Source organism: Oncorhynchus keta, chromosome 35 (genome assembly GCF_023373465.1).
Source record: "Oncorhynchus keta strain PuntledgeMale-10-30-2019 chromosome 35, Oket_V2, whole genome shotgun sequence".
NCBI lineage: Eukaryota > Metazoa > Chordata > Actinopteri > Salmoniformes > Salmonidae > Oncorhynchus > Oncorhynchus keta.
The window spans coordinates 70,107,749-70,130,357 of NC_068455.1; the positions used below are offsets into that span (position 1 = coordinate 70,107,749).

The following is a 22,609-nucleotide window of genomic DNA, read 5'->3' on the forward strand; positions in this document are numbered from 1 at the left end:
AATCGAGTAAAGATTAAATGAGTCATATTTCCTTGTCCCACTGGCCAGCCAGCCAGACAGACTCAACAATTCGTAGTTTGAAGCTGTTGAAGGAGTGTTGGTTGATGGACTCCAGGTTCTTCTTCAGAGCGATGGCAAACTCTACCATGCTGCGCACATGGCTGTAGGACACATCAGAGCCCTACAGAGGGAGACAGAGAACAAGAGAACACTTCCACTCATTGACAAGATTTGATTGGTAAAAAAAAATGACATGATAAGTGACCTTTCTTTCTCTCATCCAATCACATACAGATCCCTGACTACCTCAGGGAAGAGAGTAAGTAAGAGCATATTTTTTTTGTAAGTATTTGAATTCGACCCAGTGAGGCAGAACAGAGCTATTTACAATATATCACAAAAGTGGGTACACCCCTCACATTTTTGTAAATATTTGAGTATATCTTTTCATGTGACAACACTGAAGAAATGACACTTTGCAACAATGTAAAGTAATGAGTGTGCAGCTTGTATAACTGTGTAAATTTGCTGTCCCCTCAAAATAACTCAACACACAGCCATTAATGTCTAAACCGCTGTCAACAAAATTTAGATGCTACATGAAGGGGCAGGACATTCTGCAGTAGTAATTTGTTAATGTTCTCCATCTCATCTCTCTCTGTCCTAAACACTGCTCCAGCAGGAACACACGACAGCCCAGTTCACCTGAAGAACGCACACACAGTTAAAAAAACACACACACGCGGTTTAAACAAACACAATTAAAACACACACACACGGTTTAAACAAACACAATTAAAACACAAACGCATACAGTACAGCTACACACTTGCATGTGCGCGCACACACACACACATACACACACATGAACGCAGAAAGGCATGGGTGTGACTGTCAGGCATGTGCATACTTTTGGTGAAGTCAGGTGCAGGAGAGCAGAGAATTGTTTATTACAGGAGAAAGATTACAGACGGACGCAGCTGCATCAAAAAACGTTAACGTTACAAAACACGTAACACACAAACAATATCACACAAAGACATGAGGGGGAACAGAAGAATGAATACATGCAGTGTGATTGGGAAATGTTAACCAGGTGTGTAAAACAAGACAAAACAAATGGATAAATGAAAAGTGGAGCGGCGATGGCTAGAAAGCCGGTGACGTCAACCACCGAACGCCGGAAGTCGTGACAGTGACAAGCACGCATGCACGTATGACCAGACAGGTGTAATAGAAGATGAACAACAAAACTCCAGCCATGATCTTAGGGTCCTTTAGGACTCCAGGCCTGGGGAAATACAAACACACACTTTGAGCCACCATGTAATAATCCGTCTTTCCCTTGTTCTCTCTCCCCCTCTGTGATGTCAGTCTTTTAAAAAACATATTCAAACTCACTTTCCTGAGAGAGAGAGTGAGGGAGAGGGAAGGAGAGAGGGGGTTCCACAAACTGGACACACATGTCTGACTCAACCCTGGTTTGAGTTTCATGCCTTTTGTCTGTCACTGTGAGTCCAGATGGTGGAACCCAGACAATAGTATTTTTTTTCAAACCTTTATTTAACTAGGCAAGTCAGTTAAGAACAAATTCTTATTTTCAATGACAGCCTAGGAACAGTGGGTTAACTGCCTGTTCAGGGGCAGAACGACAGATTTGTACCTTGTCAGCTCAGGGGTTTGAACTTGCAACCTTCCAGTTACTAGTCCAACATTCTAATCACTAGGCTACCCTACTAAGCTATCATTTTACCTCTATTTGTTCACGCAGCTTAAACAAAGGGCCAAGGAGATAACACCGCCTCAGGCTTCGTTGACTAATGTAATGAGATACTCTGTATGAGGTTACGTGATACTGAAGTGGCTTTGATGAAAGCTGTTGCTAAAGGTGTGTGTTTCTATGTTACTACCTGTTATTCACTCTTACTTGGTGTCATTGTAGAGCAACGTGTGTGTGTGTGTGTCTCTCTCTCTATGGCTGCGTTCACACAGCCCAATTCGGATTCTTTTTTTCCACTAATTGGTCTTTTTGACCAATCAGATCAGCTCTGAAAAAGATCTGATGAGGGGGGAGAAAAAGAGTGATCACCAGTGACTGATATTAGACTAGATATTAAGCACCTTATGACAAACCTGGGTCGTCTTCAGGCCACAACTGTGTGTTAGGTTAGCCTACTGAGCTAAAGCCTAGGTATTTCCTCAGGGGGCTAATGAAAGTGTTCATGTCTCAGGTAAGGTTATAATTGATGAATTGACTGGTTGATTGCTTGATGGATTGAGGAGGTACTCATAGGGACAGTGTATAGGAGGAGGTTATGTAGTGGTGTTTTGTCGTAGGAGTTGTACGTACGGTTGTATCCAGGTAAAAAGAGCTATAGAGAGAAAAATACAGTGAGTTAAAGTGTGTGTGTGTGTTTGTTTGTGAATTCCAGTATGCGTGTGCTTGGTAAAAGACCAAGTCCATATTATGGCAAGAACAGCACAAATAAGCAAAGAGAAACGACAGTCTATCATTACCTTAAGACATGAAGTTCAGTCAATCCGGAAAATTTTAAGAACTTTGAAAGTTTCTTTAAGTGCAGTCGCAAAAACCATCAAACGCTATGATGAAACTGGCTCTCATGAGGACCACCACAGGAAAGGAAGACCCAGCGTTAATTCTGCTGCAGAGGATGAATTCATTGGAGTTAACTGCACCTTAGATTGCAGCCCGAATCAATGCTTCACAGAGTTCAAGTAACAGACGTATCTCATCATCAACTGTTCAGAGGAGACTGCGTGAATCAGGCCTTCATAGTCGAATTGCTGTAAGAAACCACTACTAAAGGACACCAATAACAAGAGACTTGCTTGGGCCAAGAAACACGAGCATTGGACAATAGCCCGGTGGAAATCTGTCCTTTGGTTTGAACCACCATGTTTTTGTGAGACACAGAGTAGGTGAATGATGATGATCTCCACATGTGTATTTCCCACCGTGAAGCATGGAGGGGGAGGTGTGATGGTGTGGGGGTGCTTTGCTGGTGACACTGTCAGTGATTTATTTAGAATTCAAGGCACACTTAACCAGCATGGCTACTACAGTATTCTGCAGCGATATGCCATCCCATCTGGTTTGCGCTTAGTGGGATTATTATTTGTTTTTCAACAAAAACACACCTCCTTCAAGACTGTTGGAAAAGCATTCCTCATGAAGCTGGTTGAGAGATTGCCAAGAGTGTGCAAAGCTGTCAAGGCAAAAAGGTGGCTACTTTGAAGAATATTTCTTGGTTCCTACAAGATTCCATGTGTTATTTCATAGTTTCGATCTTTTCACTATTATTCTGCAATGTAATAAAATAGTAAAAATAAAGAAAAACCCTTGAATGAGTAGGTGTGTCCAAACTTTTGACTGGTACTGTACATAAACACATCAATACACACAACAACAGGTTCTAAAACATGCACATTGCAGACACCTCTTCCTTCTTCTTAGAGGTCGTCACTTCCTTATGTGGGTCGACCACCAGGTAGGTTTTCCTCCCCTTTAGCAGAAAGTCCCAGCTCCCCCCGTCAGTGTCCACTTGGTATGCCCCAGCTAAGTGACCCAGTTTCTCCTCTGTGATGTGGACACGCCTTGGGTGGGAAACATTGCAGTTAGAATAGTACTGAATAGAACTGAAACAACACCGTATTCTGTATGGTAAACAATCATATCTGTACTACCTAAGAAATTTCTGTCTGAATGATCTGTAACGTTGTGCCCACCTGAAGACACACTTGCATAAAGCTATCATAACACACACATACCACATGGGTATTTAACCCAGGTACAGTATGAGACATGTCTTAAAAAGCTTATTACACCTTTATAACAGTTCGTAAAACAAACACATCAGCTTCCTGGTTCCTTACCCTGGCATGCCCCCAGACTCCATATGATTGGCCAGGGTCACATCATGTGAACAGACATCGTACTGCCACTTCTGTAGACCAATTAAGCCACAGAGAATGTTGCCGGAGTGCACGCCCACTCTCATACTGATCTCCACACCTGTAGCCTCCCGTAGTTTACTACAGAGATATGACAAGGTTAAATTATTTGTAAATTATTTCTGCATTGCCAGCGAGACAAGTTGATTTATCAGAAACAGAGCCAATAAAATAATTAATAGGGAAAGTAGATTAGTGATTGAGATAAATGATTGATTTATCTACATGATACAGATTTATACTGTATATATATTTTTACCTTTATTTAACTAGGCAAGTCAGTTAAGAATCAATTCTTATTTTCAATGACAGCCTAGGAACAGTGTGTTAACTGTCTTGTTCAGGAGCAGAACGACATGTTTTTACCTTGTCAGCTCGGGGATTTGGCGATACATGGAGGTGATACATGGAGGTCATATATGGAGGTGATACATGGAGGCGATACATGGAGGTGATACATGGAGGTGATACATGGAGATCATACATGGAGGTGATACATGGAGGTGATACATGGAGGTGATACATGGAGGCGATACATGGAGGTCATACATGGAAGTCATACATGGAGGTCATACATGGAGGTCATACATGGAGGTCATACATGGAAGTCATACATGGAGGTGATACATGGAGGTGATACATGGAGGTCATACATGGAGGTGATAGATGGAGGTGATACATGGAGGTGATACATGGAGATCATACATGGAGGTCATACATGGAGGTCATACATGGAGGTGATAGATGGAGTTGAATGACAGGCAGATACAGATACAGATGAAGGAGAGAGCATGGTATGTGAGAGGTGATGAAGAGCAGTGAATGGTAGGTTGGCAGAATGACATATAAAGCCCCATCTGAACACAGTTCCGAGCATGGGTGGGGATGGTGTTTGGCAGACCGGACACACAGTAGTAACAGTCACACAGGATCTTGATACACAAACACTCATTCTTCTGGAGAGAGATAGAGAGAGAGATAAGGAGGGTGTAAGGGTGGGAGGGAAACAGAGGGCAGGAGGTAAGGAGGACGTGAGGGAGGGAGAGAAAGAAAGAGAGGGAAGTAGAGAGAGAGAAGAAGGGAGAGGGGCGGAGAGGGAGAGAGGGAGGGGTGAGAGTGATCCAGAGATTTAGGCAGGGAGGGAGTGAGTGTAACGGCGTTTTTCGTTTGTAGAAAGAGAGTCGGACCGAAATGCAGCGTGGTGGTTACTCATGTCTTTAATGTAGAAGATAGCGATACATGAAATAACTTAAAATAAATACAAAAACAACAAACGGAACGAGAAATCTAATTGCAGCCTATCTGGTGAACACTACACAGAGACAGGAACAATCACCCACGAAATACAAAGCGAAACCCAGGCTACCTAAATACGGTTCCCAATCAGAGACAACGAGAATCACCTGACTCTGATTGAGAACCGCCTCAGGCAGCCAAGCCCATACAACACCCCTACTCAGCCGCAATCCCAATAACTACAAAACCCCAATACGAAATACAAAAAAAAAAACCCATGTCACACCCTGGCCTGACCAAACAATCAACGAAAACACAAAACACTAAGACCAAGGCGTGACAGTGAGGGGGAGAAGAGGACGGGAGAGAGAGGGGGACGGAGACTAGGGGAGAGGGGAGAGGGAGGGAAGGTAGAGGGGAGAGAGAGATAAAGAGATAAAGAAAGAGTTAGAGAGTCAGTGAAGGAGAGTTTTTACACGGTACCCTGAGTAGTATGTGATGATGTTTGAGTGAGCGTACGCCATCGGGATCTATTCAGCTGTTGTTGAAATGATATATCACCTTGGCAATGTCATCCAACCTGCTGAAGAGTTTGTTGAGGACTCTCACCAGCTCCTCTGGAGAACAGGTGGCCAGCTTAGTAAACCCCACGATGGCAGAATACAGAATACTACACCGAGCCAAGAAGATACAGTAGGGGAATCAATGTGACTCTGCTCGGTCCTCTGATAGTATTTAGGTGTGCTGGCCAAAGTAACAGATCATTGGGAAGATGAGAGCAACTTCCCCAAAAAAGCAGTTGAAGTTTATTGGGATGAATCTTTCCGCTAAATCTGCAAGCTGCGAAGTCAGAATTGGCTATATCATAAATAGTAAAAAAAAAAAAAAAAAAAAGATAATTTAAGGTTAGGATTAGGTATAAGGTTAGCAGTGTGGTTGAGGTTAGGGTTAATGCTAGGGTTACTGTAGATTTAACATTTACATTTACATTTAAGTCATTTAGCAGACGCTCTTATCCAGAGCGACTTAAAATCAGATTTTATGACTTTGTGGCTAAACAAGATAGTGACCACTCTGCAGAGCTGCCTCCAGGACAAGACTGACCTGACGTCTTTGTGTTGATGGATGTACAGACACATTTCCTGACCTGATGTCTTTGTGTTGATGGATATACAGACACATTTCCTGACCTGACGTCTTTGTGTTGATGGATATACAGACACATTTCCTGACCTGACGTCTTTGTGTTGATGGATGTACAGACACATTTCCTGACCTGACGTCTTTGTGTTGATGGATGTACAGACACATTTCCTGACCTGACGTCTTTGTGTTGACGGATATACAGACACATTTCCTGACCTGACGTCTTTGTGTTGATGGATGTACAGACACATTTCCTGACCTGACGTCTTTGTGTTGATGGATATACAGACACATTTCCTGACCTGACGTCTTTGTGTTGATGGATATACAGACACATTTCCTGACCTGACGTCTTTGTGTTGATGGATATACAGACACATTTCCTGACCTGATGTCTTTGTGTTGACGGTTGTACAGACACATTTCCTGACCTGACGTCTTTGTGTTGATGGATATACAGACACATTTCCTGACCTGACGTCTTTGTGTTGACGGATGTACAGACACATTTCCTGACCTGACGTCTTTGTGTTGATGGATGTACAGACACATTTCCTGACCTGACGTCTTTGTGTTGACGGATGTACAGACACATTTCCTGACCTGACGTCTTTGTGTTGACGGATGTACAGACACATTTCCTGACCTGACGTCTTTGTGTTGATGGATATACAGACACATTTCCTGACCTGACGTCTTTGTGTTGACGGATGTACAGACACATTTCCTGACCTGACGTCTTTGTGTTGACGGATATACAGACACATTTCCTGACCTGACGTCTTTGTGTTGACGGATGTACAGACACATTTCCTGACCTGACATCTTTGTGTTGATGGATGTACAGACACATTTCCTGACCTGACGTCTTTGTGTTGATGGATGTACAGACACATTTCCTGACCTGACGTCTTTGTGTTGACGGATGTACAGACTGTGGAAGTTCTGTCCTTTGTCTTTATTCTCTGCCAGTCATTTGATGATCTCGGTCTTCAGCGCATGCCCACAGTACACATCCTGGTAATCTGTCTGGCCCTGCGGCCTTGTGAATGTTGACCTGTGTAAAGGTCTTGCTCACATCGGCTGCGGAGAGCGTGATCACACAGTCTTCCGGTACAGATGGTGCTCTCGTGCATGTTTTAGTGTTATTTGACTCAAAGCGAGCATAGAAGTAGTTTAGCTCGTCTGGTAGGCTTGTGTCACTGGGCAGCTCTCGGCCGTGCTTCCCTTTGTAATCTGCAATGGTTTGCAGGCCCTGCCACATCTGACAAGCATCAGAGTGTAGACTCGATCTTAGTACTGTATTGACCATTTCTTATAATCTTCCGGTTTAGAGTCCCGCTCCTTGGAAGCGGCAGCTCTAGCCTTTAGCTCAGTGTGGATGCTGCCTGTAATCCATGGCTTCTGGTTGGGGTATGTATGTACTGTCACTGTGGGGATGATGTCATCGATGTGGTGTACTCCTCAATGTCATTGGAGGAATCCCGGAACATATTCCAGTCTGTGATAGCATAACAGTCCTGTAGCTTAGCATCTTCTTCATCTGACCACTTCCGTATTGAGCGAGTCACTGGTACTTCCTGCTTTAATTTTTGCTTGTAAACATGAATCAGGAGGATGGAATTATGGTCAGATTTGCCAAATGGAGGGCGAGGGAGAGCTTTGTATGCGTCTCTGTGTGTGGAGTGTAGGTGGTCCAGAGTTCTTTCCCTCTGGTTGCACATTTAACATGCTGATAGAAATTTGGTAAAACTGATTTAAGTTTCCCTGCATTAAAGTCCCCGGCTACTAGGAGCGCCGCCTCTGGGTGAGCATTTTCTTGTTTGCTTATGGCGGGAATACATCTCAATCAATGCTATCTTTGTGCCAGCCACGGACTGTGGTGGTATGCAAACAGCTACAAAGAATATAGATAAAAACTCTATCGGTACGTAGTGTGGCCCGCAGTTTATCATGAGAAACTCTACCTCAGGCGAATAATAGCTCGAGAAATAGCTCGAGACTTCCTTAGATATCATGCACCAGCTGTTGAATACTAAAATACATAGACCGTCGCCCCTTGTCTTACCAGACGCCGCTGTTCTATCCTGCCGGTACATTGTATAACCAGCCAGTTGTATGTTGATATTGTTGTCGTTCAGCCACGACTCTGTGAAGCAGAAGATGTTACAGTTTCTAATGTCTCGTTGGTAGTTTATTCTTCCCAATAACTTGTCCATTTTATTGTCCAAAGATTTCATGTTTGCTAGCAGAATTGAGGGGAGTGGGGTTAATTTGATCTCTTTCGACTTGTTCGGAAGGCAACCCACTAATGGTGGTCATCTATGATGATAATGTGTGACACTCTGGTCTCTATGCCCACCATTAAGGCCCAGGCTAGGGACAGGGGCTGCACCATGTACACACACAGAGACATAAACTGGAAGAATGCTACCTGTAGAGGGAGAGAGAAAAGGACAGAGGGGGAGGGGGAGAGAGGGAAAGATAGAGAAAGATTTAGATAAAACCATATGAATTGAAATATAATTCATATAAAGATACATTTAATACACAACACTTCAAGCAAGAGAGCTCCTCCATGTTGTAGATCAATTTAAAATTGTCATAAATATGAAAAATAAACACACACTTGCGTAATCCAACGACACTATACACACTATACACATTTGAAATAGATAGTGCAGAGTTTATTTTTCATATTTATGACAATTTCAAATTGCTGCAAATAATTGTATCAACCCACCTAAACACCTAATATGTCCTTTATTGAAATAAAGTAAGAAAATCAAGTGGGGAGACTGTGGCTAGTGGGAGAAACAGTGGGAAGGGTGGACACACTGATTGAACCCTAGTCTCCATTGGGAAGATTTAAATGGTAATTGTTGGACATTTCTATTGTTTGTTTATTCTTCCTATTTATGGAAATCGTCAATTGTATCAAATTAACTCAGCCTTCGCTGTTATTGACACCAAGGTAATGTTTCCATTATTTCCTCTCATAAGATGTCTGGAGGAGACACCAGCTTGGACTGATGCTGACCATAGGATTCTGTGTGGCTATAATCATCCTCCTTCCACCTACAGAGAGCTGTGGTCGAGGGCTAACAGGCCACTGCTTCCCCCCACCGGAGACCAGGGTTTCATCCCTGGATTTAAAATGTCCAAATCATACACACCTTATGAATGCCTTGTGTACATCTCTGTAGCAGCAGCACACCCCCTCTGCTACACTCTTCTGTGAAGACCGTCCACCCTCTCTGAGGTGCGGAGTGTTGTCTCATGTGATGTCGGGTGCAGGGTCTGATTGGTTCACAGGGATGGAATTAGCTGTTCTGGAAGTGTCGTCAGGGGTTGTGTTGTTGTCGTGGTTATGGCTGCAGAGGTTTGTTGTGTAGTCCATCACGGCTAGATTAAAGTTGTGATTGTAGGGATTTGTTTTTCATTTCAAGGCGCCATTGTTAAAGTCTGATGAATTCATCATCGTCAGGACTGGCAGTGCATTTACAGTGCCTTGCAAAAGTATTCATCCCCCTTGGCATTTATCCTATTTTGTTGCATTACAACCTGTAATTTAAATGGATTTTTATTTGGATTTCATGTAATGGACATACACAAACTAGGTGAATTGGAGTGAAAAAAATAACATGTTTCAAAAAATTTCAAAAAATTCAAAACAGAAAAGTGGTGCGTGTATATGTATTCACCCCTTTTGCTATGAAGCCTCTAAATAAGATCAGGAGCAACCAATTACCTTCAGAAGTCACACAATTTGTTAAATAAAGTTAAACTGTGTGCAATCTAAGTGTCACATGATCTGTCACATGATCTCAGTATATATATATATATATATATATATATATATATATATATATATATATACACCTGTTCTGAAAGGCAACACCACTAAGCAAGGGGCACCACGAAGACCAAGGAGCTCTCCAAAGTTGTGGAGAAGTACAGATCAGGGTTGGGTTACAAAAAAATATCCCAAACTTTGAACATCCCTTGGAGCACCATTAAATCCATTATTAAAAAAATGAAAAGAATATGACACCCCAACAAACCTGCCAAGAGAGGGCCGCCCTCCAAAACTCACGGACCGGGCAAGGAGGGCATGAATCAGAGAGGCAACAAAGAGACCAAAGATAGCCCTGATGGAGATGCAAAGCTCCATTGCAGAGATTGGAGTGTCTTTCCATAGGACCACTTTAAGCCGTACACTCCACAGAGTTGGGATTTATGGAAGTGTGGCCAGAAAAATGGCATTGCTTAAATAAAAAAAAATAAGAAAACACCTGTGGGGATGGATGGCCATAAATACAGGGAAATTCATGAGGGAAACCTGTTTCAGTCTTCCAGAGATATGAGACTGGGACGGAGGTTCTGCTAAAGCAACACTCAAGTGGTTTAAGGGGAAATATTTAAATGTCTTGGAATGGCCTAGTCAAAGCTCAGACCTCAATCCAATTGAGAATCTGTGGTATGACTTAAAGATTGCTGTACACCAGCGGAACCCATCCAACTTGATGGAGATGGAGCAGTTTTGCCTTGAAGAATTGGCAAAATTCCCAGTGGCTAGATGTGCCAAGTTTATAGAAACATAACTCAAGAGACTTTTTGCGTTAATTGCTGCAAAAGGTGGCTCTACAAAGTATTGACTTTGGGGGGAGGGGGGTGAATAGTAATGCATGCTCAAGTTTGTTTCACAATAAAAAGTATTTTGCATCTTCAAAGCGGTAGGCATGTTGTGTAAATAAAATGATACAAACTCCCAAAAAATGAATTTTAATTCCAGGCTGTAAGGCAACAAAATAGGAAAAATGCCAAGGGGGGTGAATACGTTCGCAAGCAACTGCATCCACATTGAATTTTCACAGTGTTTGGTTTGAATTCCGTGCCATAGTTATCACCAGGGGGTGGGGCTCCAGAGATTCTTTGAAAGGCAATTGGGCCTTGAGTGGTTCTGGGGCTAGCTCCACCCTAGCCATGCCCAACTCTATAGACACGAGGCTCACTGTGTACTGATTGGCTCTTGGAATCTCCGCTGACCTCATCTCTGATGTCATTACTGTGAGTCCTGATACCAAATGTTTGTTTTCACTGTGATGTCCTTCCTTTTCTTGCTGTCACCATCCTCTTCTTCCTCTGCAATCAGACATTCTCTAGAGTCAGCATTGTCTGTTGTGCTGCTGGACAAATCTGTCAGCTCCAGGCTTGTCTCTCTCGTCTCTTCCCTTGTCTCCGTCTTCCCTGTCTCCACCACAAGCGAACCCACTACCAGTCCTGTTCGTGTCTCCAGTCCTGTTTCCCCCAACGACCAAGTATCCATAAGGGCTGTCTTGCATGGTGGTTCAATCCTGCATCCCCGTCCTTGTTGCCAGGGATACTGAAGGACAAAGGAGGGACAGAGTCAGGGCATAGTCCATTCAGGTTCTCTGAGTAACTTTGATATTTTACAATCATGATGTTGTCTTCCTTGGATGACTGACTGTAAATCCATGTGGAAAGGGAGGAACTTCTCTGCCAAAATCGATAGAGATTAAAACTACAACCCCCCCACACACACACATAATCCTCAGTGCTAAATAATGCTAACCATAACTACTAATGCTAACCGGGCCCAAATGCTATAACCACGTCTAATATGCCAACCAGTGCTAACCAGACCATAATGCTATAACATTAACCCCTTCTGCTATGGTAACCATTTATGCTTACCAGGAGGATATTTTTCCAATTTGGTGTTTGTCCCATTTTGTGAATTTTTAGTTGGTGTGTGGACCCCAGAACTTACAACCATAAAAGGCAATGTGTTCTATATGTAGTGACACTATAACTGATTTAAGTATTTTTAGCCAGATCCTAAATCTAATTGTATGTTCCTTTTGATGGCATAGAAGGCCCTTCTTGCCTTGTCTCTCAGATTGTTCACAGCTTTGTGTAAGTTACCTGTGGTGCTGATGTTTAGGCCGAGGTCTCTCTCTCTCCCTCTTATTCTCTCTCTTTCTCTCTCTCTGTCAAAGACCAATATGTGGATGAGGAGAATTGTAAACAAATGAACAAAAACTACAGTTCAAATAATATGTAACACAAATGACAAAAAAACAAATGACACGAAAAGCCGTTTCCACATTTCAAATAATATTTTAGGCCTAAATAAACGTTTACATCTGGGTATCTTACCTTGTCTATGTTCCCGTAGTGACACCAGGCTACACTGGGAAGAGAGCATGAACAGATGACTTCCTTTGATACCAAGTGTAACGGTTTTCTAGGTGTGGTGAAGGAGAGTCCAACCAAAACGCAACGTGTAGATTGCGATGCATGTTTAATGAACAAAAAAGTAACACGAATCTAAAATACAAACACTACAAAACAAAGAATGTAACGAAAACCGAAACAGCCTATACTAGTGAAAACTAACACAGACAGGAACAAGGACACTAAGGACGATCACCCACAAACCAACCAAAGAATATGGCTGCCTAAATATGGTTCCCAATCAGAGACAACGATAAACACCTGCCTCTGATTGAGAACCACTCCAGACAGCCATAGACTTTGCTAGATCACCCCACTAGCTACAATCCCAATACATACCAAAACCCCAAGACAAAACACACCACAATACAAAAACCCCATGCCACACCCTGGCCTGACCCAAACATGAAGATAAACACAAAATACTTCGACCAGGGCGTGACAGAACCCCCCCCTAAGGTGCGGACTCCCGAACGCACCTCAAAACAACAGGGAGGGTCCGGGTGGGCATCTGTCCATGGTGGCGGCTCCGGCGCGGGACGTGGACCCCACTCAGTCAATGTCTTTGTCCCCTCTCCTCGCGTCCCTAGATAGTCCACCCTCGCCGCCGACCATGGCCTAGTAGTCCTCACCCAGAACCCCACTTGACTGAGGAGCAGCTCGGGACTGAGGCAGCTCGGGACTGAGGGGAAGCTCGGGAGTGAGAGAAAGCTCGGGAGTGAGAGAAAGCTCGGGAGTGAGAGAAAGCTCGGGAGTGAGAGAAAGCTCGGGAGTGAGAGAAAGCTCGGGAGTGAGAGGAAGCTCAGGCAGGTAGATAGATCTACCAGATCCTGGCTGACTGGCGGATCCTGGCCGACTGGCAGTTCTGGTAGATCTGGAAGAGTCTGGTTGACTGGCAGATCTGGAAGAGTCTGGCGGACTGGCAGATCTGGAAGAGTCTGGCTGACTGGCGGATCCTGGCAGACTGAAAGATCTGGCTGCTCCATGCTGACTGGCGGCTCTGGCTGCTCCACGCTGACTGGTGGCTCTGGCTGCACCATGTAGGCTGACAGCTCTGGCGGCTTCGTGCAGACTGGCAGCTCCTTTCAGACTGGCAGCTCCTTACAGACTGGCAGCTCCTTACAGACTGGCAGCTCCGTGCAGACTGGCAGCTCCGTGCAGACTGGCAGCTCCTTGCAGACTGGCAGCTCTGGCTGCTCCATGCAGACTGACAGCTCTGGCTGCTCCATGCAGGCTGACAGCTCTGGCTGCTCCTTGCAGACTGGCAGCTCCTTGCAGACTGACAGCTCCTTGCAGACTGGCAGCTCCTTGCAGACTGGCAGCTCCTTGCAGACTGGCAGCTCCTTGCAGACTGACAGCTCCTTACAGACTGACAGCTCCTTGCAGACTGACAGCTCTGGCTGCTCCATGCAGACTGACAGCTCTGGCTGCTCCATGTAGACTTGCAGCTCTGGCTGCTCCATGCAGGCTGACAGCTCTGACTGCTCCATGCCGGCTGACAGCTCTGGCTGCGCTGAACAGACTCCAGCAGTTCTGTAGAAGAAGAAGGCTCTAGCTGCGCTGAACAGGCAGGAGATTCCAGTAGCGCAGGAGAGGAGGAAGGCTCTGATAGCGCTACACAGGCGGGAGACTCCGACAGCGCTGGAGAGGCGAGGCGCACTGTAGGCCTGATGCGTGGTGCTGGCACTGGTGGAACTGAACCGAGGACACGCACAGGAAGCCTGGTGCGGGGAGCTGCTACCGGAGGGCTGGGGTGTGGAGGTGGCACAGGATGGGCTAGACCGTGAAGGCGTACTGGAGATCTTGAGAGCAGTGCTGGCACAGGACGTGCATGGCTAGAGATGTGCACAGGAGGCCTGGTGCGTGAGGCTGGCACCAACTTCACCAGCCGACTAACACGCACCTCAGGACGATTATGGAGTGCTAACTCAGGTGCCATCAAATCCCCGACACGTTCCGTCGGGCGAATTCCATGCTTAAAGCACCAACACAGCAACTCCCTCATTTCTCTCTCCTCCAATTTCCCCATTAACCTCTTAAGTCGACCCTCTACTTTTTCGAACATTCTGTTAAAAATCGCGCAACATTTCAGCGCCCTGCTTCTCATGCCAGGAATATAGTATATGCATATGATTAGTATGTGTCGATAGAAAACACTCAGACAATCTTTATCTGACCTCTTCTTGAACATAGAAATAATAGTAAGTATAACTCAAGTTTTAAAGTAAGTTTAACTCTTCAAATAATCCAGTGTTATAAATATTTTCTACAGTTTGTCAACCTCGGTATTAAAAGCAGAAACCATGATCTCCTCACCTCTTTCTTCCTCTCTCTATCTCTCTCTCTTTCTCTGTCTCTCTATCGAGAGTCTCTCTCTCTCTCTCTCTCTCTCTCTCTGTGTGTTGCCTATTCTTCAGGAAGGTTCCTGAAATAGTTCTTTTTCCTTACCCAAACTTGACTAACCGGTCCTAGATCATCGCAATGAATAGAATGCCTACCAGATCATGGGTGCCAAACTCAATCCATGGAGTGCCGAATGTCTGCTGGTTTTGTTTTTTCCTTTCAATTTGTGACCTAGACAACCAGGTGAGGGGAGATCCTAAATAATCAGTGACATTAATTGATGAATCAATTACAAGGGAAGAGTGAAAACTCTCCATGGAATGAATTTCACAACAGTGTCCTACATCATCAGGATCTAGGTAATGAAATGTCTTGAATAGAATAGAATTTATTCTGTTTTCTTGCATGTCAGAAACAATTGTATTATCAGGTAATTTCTCCTTAAATGTTACATTTTCTAAATATAGCCAGTCATTGAATGTGTAACAAGGGCAACAGATGCACAAGGTAAACTGTAGATTATATGACTTCACATGTGTATCCTAGGAAGAAAAACATACACAGTAAAACCTTATCAATGAAATAATCTTTAATGCTGTAAAACATATTAAAATCCCATAATTATTCAATACATAATCAATCACATAATAAAGCAATCAATCAATCAACTGATCAACAAATTAGATTTAAAATCAACCATTTACATATTCTCCCTGTGGGGACTGTTATGTTAAACCTACCTGAAAAAAACAGAGATACAGCTATTTCCCCTTTAACCGACAATGTAAATTCAAACTCACTCTTTCATGTTAAGGTACAGTAGTTGTTTACAGTTAGAAACAACAAGAAAAAGAAATAGATTGAATCAATAACAAGAAAGCTGAAACGTTTAGATATTTCTTGGAATTATAGTTTGAACAATAAGTGTGAAAACAATCCAGATGCAATTTGACAGTATTAATATGTAACGGTTGTTGGCTACTGAGTATAAAGAACAGGATTCAAAGAATATACGTTTTTATTTTAATATATAAAAGTTGGGAGAAACGAAGGGTACTTGAACGACTATATTTAATTTCTGCATTGGTTAAACTGAGGTTAAGGTTAGGGTTAAGGGATTGGTTAAGGTTAGGGTTAAGGTCAGGGTTAGGGAGTTGGATAAGGTTAGGGTTAGGGGTTTGGTTAAGGTCAGGGTTAGAGGGTTGGTTAGGGTTAAGGTCAGGGTTAGGGGGTTAGTTAAGGTTAGGGTTAGGGGGTTGGTTAAGGTTAGGGTTAGGGGTTTGGTTAAGGTCAGGGTTAGAGAGTTGGTTAGGGTTAAGGTCAGGGTTAGGGGGTTACTTAAGGTCAGGGTTAGGGGGTTAGTTAAGGTTAGGGAGTTGGTTAAGGTTAGGGTTAGGGGTTTGGTAAAGGTCAGGGTTAGAGGGTTGGTTAGGGTTAAGGTCAGGGTTAGGGGGTTACTTAAGGTTAGGGTTAGGGGTTGGTTAACGTTAGGGACACGGTAAGGGTTAGTTTTCAGAGTTTTGATTAGTCGGGCTGTCAATGGGATGTTGGTCAGAAAAGTCCCCATAGTCTCTACTGTAATGGTATTTACAGTTCCAGCTTAATATCGGTTGAGTTTCTCCTCTTTAATTCTTCTTTTCTTCCTTGTGGAAGATCTTTCCATCGGTCTGCTCCTTCCATCTCAGTTTGACGTCATCAGAAATCCCCTTCTCCCTCAGCTCTTTCCTTATCTGGAACACAAACTAGTCTGACTAGTCTACCAACTATGCAGCCAGTACTGGCTAACACTTTACTGTATTCCTCATTCATAAAGCCTTTATAACAGCTACATAAGAAATTATAGCATCAGTCATAGGCGGTAATAAACATTATGAACAATAGCATAATATGTTTTAAATGTACTGTACTTGTAATGGTCGTTATAGATGACAGGTACTACATCTGTAGTCAATGGTATATATTATGGCCAGATACTGCAGTAAGCCTTTATCACTTGTACTAAACTGGCTCTAATTTTTCAACGAGGAAGAGAAGGTGAAATTCACCTGCTGCAAGATGGCCTCCTGAATGGCAGGATCAGTCAGGTCCATGTTCTGGTCCTTTGGGGTCAGCTTCACTCTCACCACCTGCTGTGTCTTCACTGGAGCTAACAGAGACAGACGGAGACAAAGAGACAGCCGCATGTACCTATACAAGATGCAGACCTCCTCATTGTCCCTAGAATTTCAAAGCAAAGAGCAGAAGGCAGGGCTTCCTCTTATAAAGCAACATTTTTATGGAATGGCCTGCCGATCCATGTGAGAGACGCAGACTCGGTCTAAACCTTTAAGTCTATACTTGACTTGAGTGGGTTGAGTCACTGACATGACCGTCCTGTCTGGTTTTTCTCCCCCTCGGTCTTGTGCGGTGGGGAGATCTTTGTGGGCTATACTCGGCCTTGTCTCAGGGTAGTAGGTTGGTGGTCTGTTGATATCCCTCTGGTGGTGGTGGGGGGCTGTGCTTTGGTAAAGTAGGTGGGGTTATATCCTGCCTAGTTGGTCCTATCTCAGTAACCAGTATCTATCCTGCAATAATCTATGTGCTGGGGGGGGGGGGCTTGGATCAGTCTGTCCTATCTGGCGAAATTCTCCTGTCTTATCTGGTGTCCTGGATGAATTTAAGTATGCTCCCATTGATTTCCTCTCCATGTCCCTCTCATCTCCCAGAGGATCTGAGCCCTAGGACCACACATGGACAGAGACACAGACACAGATCCTTCTCAGCAGTGTTTGTGTACTGAGGATGAATGTGATAAAAAAGGAGCATAACTCACCACCGTAGCAAATGAAGGGACTGTTTATGTAACACTGCATATCATCCCATCTTCCCAAGTTATTCAACCTTGTCGAGGCACAGTCCTGATTTCCTTTGGAATTGTTGGGCTTTTCGTTTATCCAGTATGTGAATGAGGAGTTACTTCCGGCCGACCACTTCCAGGAGTCTCTGAACAGGCCGATCCACCCTTCATTGGCAGCAGCCACTGTCACTACCTCATGGTTCTGAGTCTGGTTCCTCACACTGGCCAGGTCTGTGTAGTACTTCCTGCAGTAACTCTGCGCCTCGTGCCACGTTTTAGCCTCATTAATGAAATGGAAAGACTCCTTAGAATTGTTCACTGTAATGTAAGTATGACATTAAGTCAGATTGGGTGTTATTCTGATGGAACTACTACAGTATTGTATTTCCTAGATCAACAGATATTTGCTGAATATTTTGATATACATGTATTACACACTGCTCAAAAAAATAAAGGGAACACTAAAATAACACATCCTAGATCTGAATGAATTAAATATTCTTATGAAATACTTTTTTCTTTATATAGTTGAATGTGCTTACAACAAAATCACACAAAAATGATCAATGGAAATCAAATTTATCAACCCGTGGAGGTCTGGATTTGGAGTCACACTCAAAATTAAAGTGTAAAACCACACTACTGATCCAACGTTGATGTAATGTCCTTAAAACAAGTCTAAATGAGGCTCAGTAGTGTGTGTGGTCTCCACGTGCCTGTATGACCTCCCTACAACGCCTGGACATGCTCCTGATGAGGTGGCGGATGGTCTCCTGAGGATCTCCTCCCAGATCTGGACTAGGCATCCGCCAACTCCTGGACAGTCTGTGGTGCAACGTGGCGTTGGTGGATGGAGCGAGACATGATGTCCCAGATGTGCTCAATTGGATTCAGGTCTGGGGAACGGGCGGGCCAGTCCGTAGCATCAATGCCTTCCTCTTGCAGGAACTGCTGACACACTCCAGCCACATGAGGTCTAGCATTGTCTTGCATTAGGAGGAACCCAGGGCCAATCGCACCAGCATATGGTCTCACAAGGGGTCTGAGGATCTCATCTCGGTACCTAATGGCAGTCAGGCTACCTCTGGCGAGCACATGGAAGGCTGTGCGGCCCCCCAAAGAAATGCCACCCCACACCATCACTGACCCACCGCCAAACTGGTCATGCTGGAGGATGTTGCAGGCAGCAGAATGTTCTCCACGGCGTCTCCAGACTGTCACATGTGCTCAGTGTGAACCTGCTTTCATCTGTGAAGAGCACAGGGCGCCAGTGGCGAATTTGCCAATCTTGGTGTTCTCTGGCAAATGCCAAACGTCCTGCACGGTGTTGGGCTGTAAGCACAACCCCCACCTTTGGATATCGGGCCCTCATACCACCCTCATGGAGTCTGTTTCTGACCGTTTGAGCAGACACATGCACATTTGTGGCCTACTGGAGGTCATTTTGCAGGGCTCTGGCAGTGCTCCTCCTGCTCCTCCTTGCACAAAGGCAGAGGTAGCGGTCCTGCTGCTGGGTTGTTGCCCTCCTACGGCCTTCTCCACATCTCCTGATGTACTGGCCTGTCTCCTGGTAGCGCCTCCATGCTCTGGACACTACGCTGACAGACACAGCAAACCTTCTTGCCACAGCTCGCATTGACGTGCCATCCTGGATGAGCTGCACTACCTGAGCCACTTGTGTGGGTTGTAGACTCCGTCTCATGCTACCACTAGAGTGAAAGCACCGCCAGCTTTCAAAAGTGACCAAAACATCAGCCAGGAAGCATAGGAACTGAGAAGTGGTCTGGTCACCACCTGCAGAACCACTCCTTTATTGGGGGTGTCTTGTTAATTGCCTATAGTTTCCACCTGTTGTCTATTCCATTCGCCCAATAGCTTGTGAAATTTATTGTCAATCAGTGTTGCTTCCTAAGTGGACAGTTTGATTTCACAGAAGTGTGATTGACTTGGAGTTACATTGTGTTGTTTAAGTGTTCCCTTTTATTTTTTTGAGCAGTGTACATTGATTCAGGTGTCGAAAGCATTCAACAGCGATTCCAATGCATCCCACAGTTTTGTCAAGTTGGCTGGATGTCCTTTGGGCGGTGAACCATTCTTGATACACATGGGAAACGGTTGAGCAATAATAACCCAGCAGCGTCACAGTTCTTGACACCTGGCACCTACTACCATACCCTGTTCAAAGGCACTTACATTTTTTGTCTTTCCCGTTCAACCTGTGAATGGCACACATACACAATCCATGCCTCAACTGTCTCAAGGCTTTAAACATCCTTCTTTATCCTGTCTCCTCCCCTTCAGCTACAACGATTGACGTGGATTTTTACCATTGACATCAATAAGGGATCAAATCTTTCACCTGGATTCACCTGGTCAGTCTGTCATGGAAAGAACCAGTGTTCCTAATAGGGTTACTTACTGCCATTGCAGATGAAGAAATGTTGAAAGTTACACGGGGCATCATTCCATTGACCACTGCGTCTCATAAATACACAGTCCTCCTTCCCTCCGGCATTATTGGGTTCGGTCGCTTCCCAGTTGACATATCCCTGACTGTAATCTCTGTCTGCCAGAGACCACTGCCACTCTCCCTTCTGCAGCCCTATCCAGGCTGATCCATTATAACCACTGTCTACAGTGTTGATCAGCCTCTTCATATCCTCCATGTTTTCTATGGTAGCCAGGTCAGTGTACTTCTCTCTGCAGAATCTCTGTGCTTCAGTCCAGGTCTTATTCATGTTCACAAAGTGATACTCATGAGCAAGGCATGAGGAGAGAGTGTAGAGCCCTGTGGAGAAGTCCATTATCTCATTCATATTTTCACTGTAGTGTCTATGTGAGGAACATTATCTACATGTTGGAAGTACTGGTTCAATAACGACCTTTATGAGAGGAGTGGGCTGTTTTTTTCTATCGGACCCAAATCCCTGATGCAAATTCAATACAGTTAATAAATACATTCTAGGTCACATCTTGAGACTTTGGTATCAAACTTGACTGTCTTGCAATGTTAGAAGAATAAACAGGCTTGCAATTGAGCTTTGTGCCATGGTGTGCTCTCCATGCAGTGTGACGCTGACAAACAAACAGCTCACTTTTTGACCAGCATACCTGTACATATAAATGTTTTTACCAAACAAATGATTATATTTTACAACTACTATAGCCTATAGATATCCATTCCAGCACAATATGTGAATATACTTGTAAATGGAAAATTCTGCCAGATAAATGTTGTCAACTTAAAATCTCAAATCTGGATTTAAAAACAAAACCTTGATAAAGACACTGACCAGAGAGAAACAGGACCAGCACCTTCTTGTCCATGACATAACAGACCTCTTGTACCTACAGACCAAAGGTGAATACATTTAGACATGATTGTTTCATCCTCATCACCCTTAAAATATGATACATTTTATGAATTATGTGGTTATCACTTTTGTAAAGAAAACCTGCTAGCTTTCCTCTGTACTGGTGAAATGTCCTTACCTGATGTAGTTCAGTGGAGTCTCTGTTCATCCGAATCTCTCTCTGAATGGAGTACTGTCTATAATCCCTGTCAGAATAAAGTTGTTGCCAGTACACCTATTCATCTCTGTGTTTATCACATGTTTTAGTGTGTTAAAGAACACGCCACCATTCTCTGTACCACCAGTTCACAACAGAGATAGTGAAAGGAGTAGTGTTAGCCTTTTGCATGTTAGTCTTTTATAATAATAATAATAATAATAATAATATAATAATAATAAATGCCATTTAGCAGACGCTTTTATCCAAAGCGACTTACAGTCATGTGTGCATACATTCTACGTTAGCCTTTTGCATGTTAGTCTTTTGCATTTTAGTCTTTTGCATTTTTTTGACTGTTCATGTCCCTTCTGAAAAACAGCTTCTATCTCAAGGCCAGACTGTTTAACAGCCAACACTAACATTTAGTGGCTGTTGCCAACATACTGAATCATCTCTAGCCACTTTAATAATGAAAAATGTATGTAATGACTGTATCACCAGCCACTTTAAACAATGGCACTTTATATAATGTTTACATACCCTACATTACTCATCTCATATGTAAATGCTGTACTCTGTACCATCTACTGCATCATGCCATCTTGATTTAGTAAATGTATCACTAGCCACTTTAAACAATGCCACTTTATATAATGTTTACATACCCTACATTACTCATCTCATATGTATATACTGTACTCTATACCTTCTACTGCATCTTGCCTATGCCGTTCGGCCATTGCTCATTCATATATTTTTATGTACATATTCTTATTCATTCCTGGCTCTTGACCGTCGCCTCTCCCAAGTCCGTACAGGAGTTCCAACGATGGGACAAGACTGTAACTACCAATTGGGGAGGAAAGGGGTAAAATAAAAAATAAAAAGGCAGGATGTAAATTGTGGCTTACGATTAAAGGTTTCCAGTCTAATCCAACCCAAACTCTAAACTTAACCTAACCCTGACCTTAAACGTATTGCCTAAACTTAACCCATAAAATTAGTTGAAGTTGGGGTTTGCCCTAGGCACTGATCGTGAGTAATGGTTAAGGTCACGATTGAGGGAGAGGAAGCTGATCCAAGATCTTTATTGCACCTGGGGGAAACTTCACCCCAGAGTGTCTTTTAGTCCTATGTAAAACATGGCAGCCACAGTCAAATGAGCGGACTGTCGTCAAACATTTCAACAGCCATTTGCATCAGAGGCTAATTTAACAGTTCCATGGTATTGTCTGTCAATATTTAGAGAAACTATTCTTGCTCTAAAAAAAACAATCTTTCTGACATTTTCTTCTTATCTGT

General features: G+C 43.7%; 2 protein-coding genes and 1 long non-coding RNA gene across 4 annotated transcripts; all 3 read right to left on the reverse strand.

Annotated features, from left to right (window-relative positions):
• Positions 1–22: 22 nt before the first annotated feature.
• On the reverse strand, positions 23–8,676 carry LOC127915520 (adenylate cyclase type 2-like). The gene is made up of 7 exons (XM_052495693.1): positions 8,664–8,676; positions 7,259–7,319; positions 5,770–5,878; positions 4,816–4,928; positions 3,895–4,053; positions 3,459–3,615; positions 23–181 (listed from the first exon to the last, which is right to left on the reverse strand). The coding sequence occupies exons 1-7, from the start codon at positions 8,674–8,676 to the stop codon at positions 23–25; spliced, it is 771 nt and encodes a 256-aa protein (XP_052351653.1).
• Positions 8,677–11,182: 2,506 nt separating this feature from the next.
• On the reverse strand, positions 11,183–12,806 carry LOC127916155 (uncharacterized). The gene is made up of 3 exons (XR_008093639.1): positions 12,538–12,806; positions 12,304–12,368; positions 11,183–11,740 (listed from the first exon to the last, which is right to left on the reverse strand). It is a non-coding gene; the product is annotated as an uncharacterized LOC127916155 (long non-coding RNA).
• Positions 12,807–15,525: 2,719 nt separating this feature from the next.
• LOC118368938 (macrophage mannose receptor 1-like) lies at positions 15,526–21,516 on the reverse strand. Of its 2 annotated transcripts, none has more exons than XM_052497502.1 (6): positions 21,287–21,516; positions 21,088–21,142; positions 20,214–20,582; positions 17,771–18,112; positions 17,004–17,104; positions 15,526–16,700 (listed from the first exon to the last, which is right to left on the reverse strand). In XM_052497502.1, exons 1-6 carry the CDS (start codon positions 21,314–21,316, stop codon positions 16,584–16,586), a joined length of 1,014 nt encoding a protein of 337 aa, XP_052353462.1. In that variant the 5' UTR covers positions 21,317–21,516; the 3' UTR covers positions 15,526–16,583. The 2 variants fall into 2 exon arrangements, with proteins under 2 accessions (XP_052353462.1, XP_052353463.1); XM_052497503.1 differs by having other exon boundaries at positions 15,526–16,688; positions 21,287–21,511.
• Between the last annotated feature and the right edge of the window lie 1,093 nt (positions 21,517–22,609).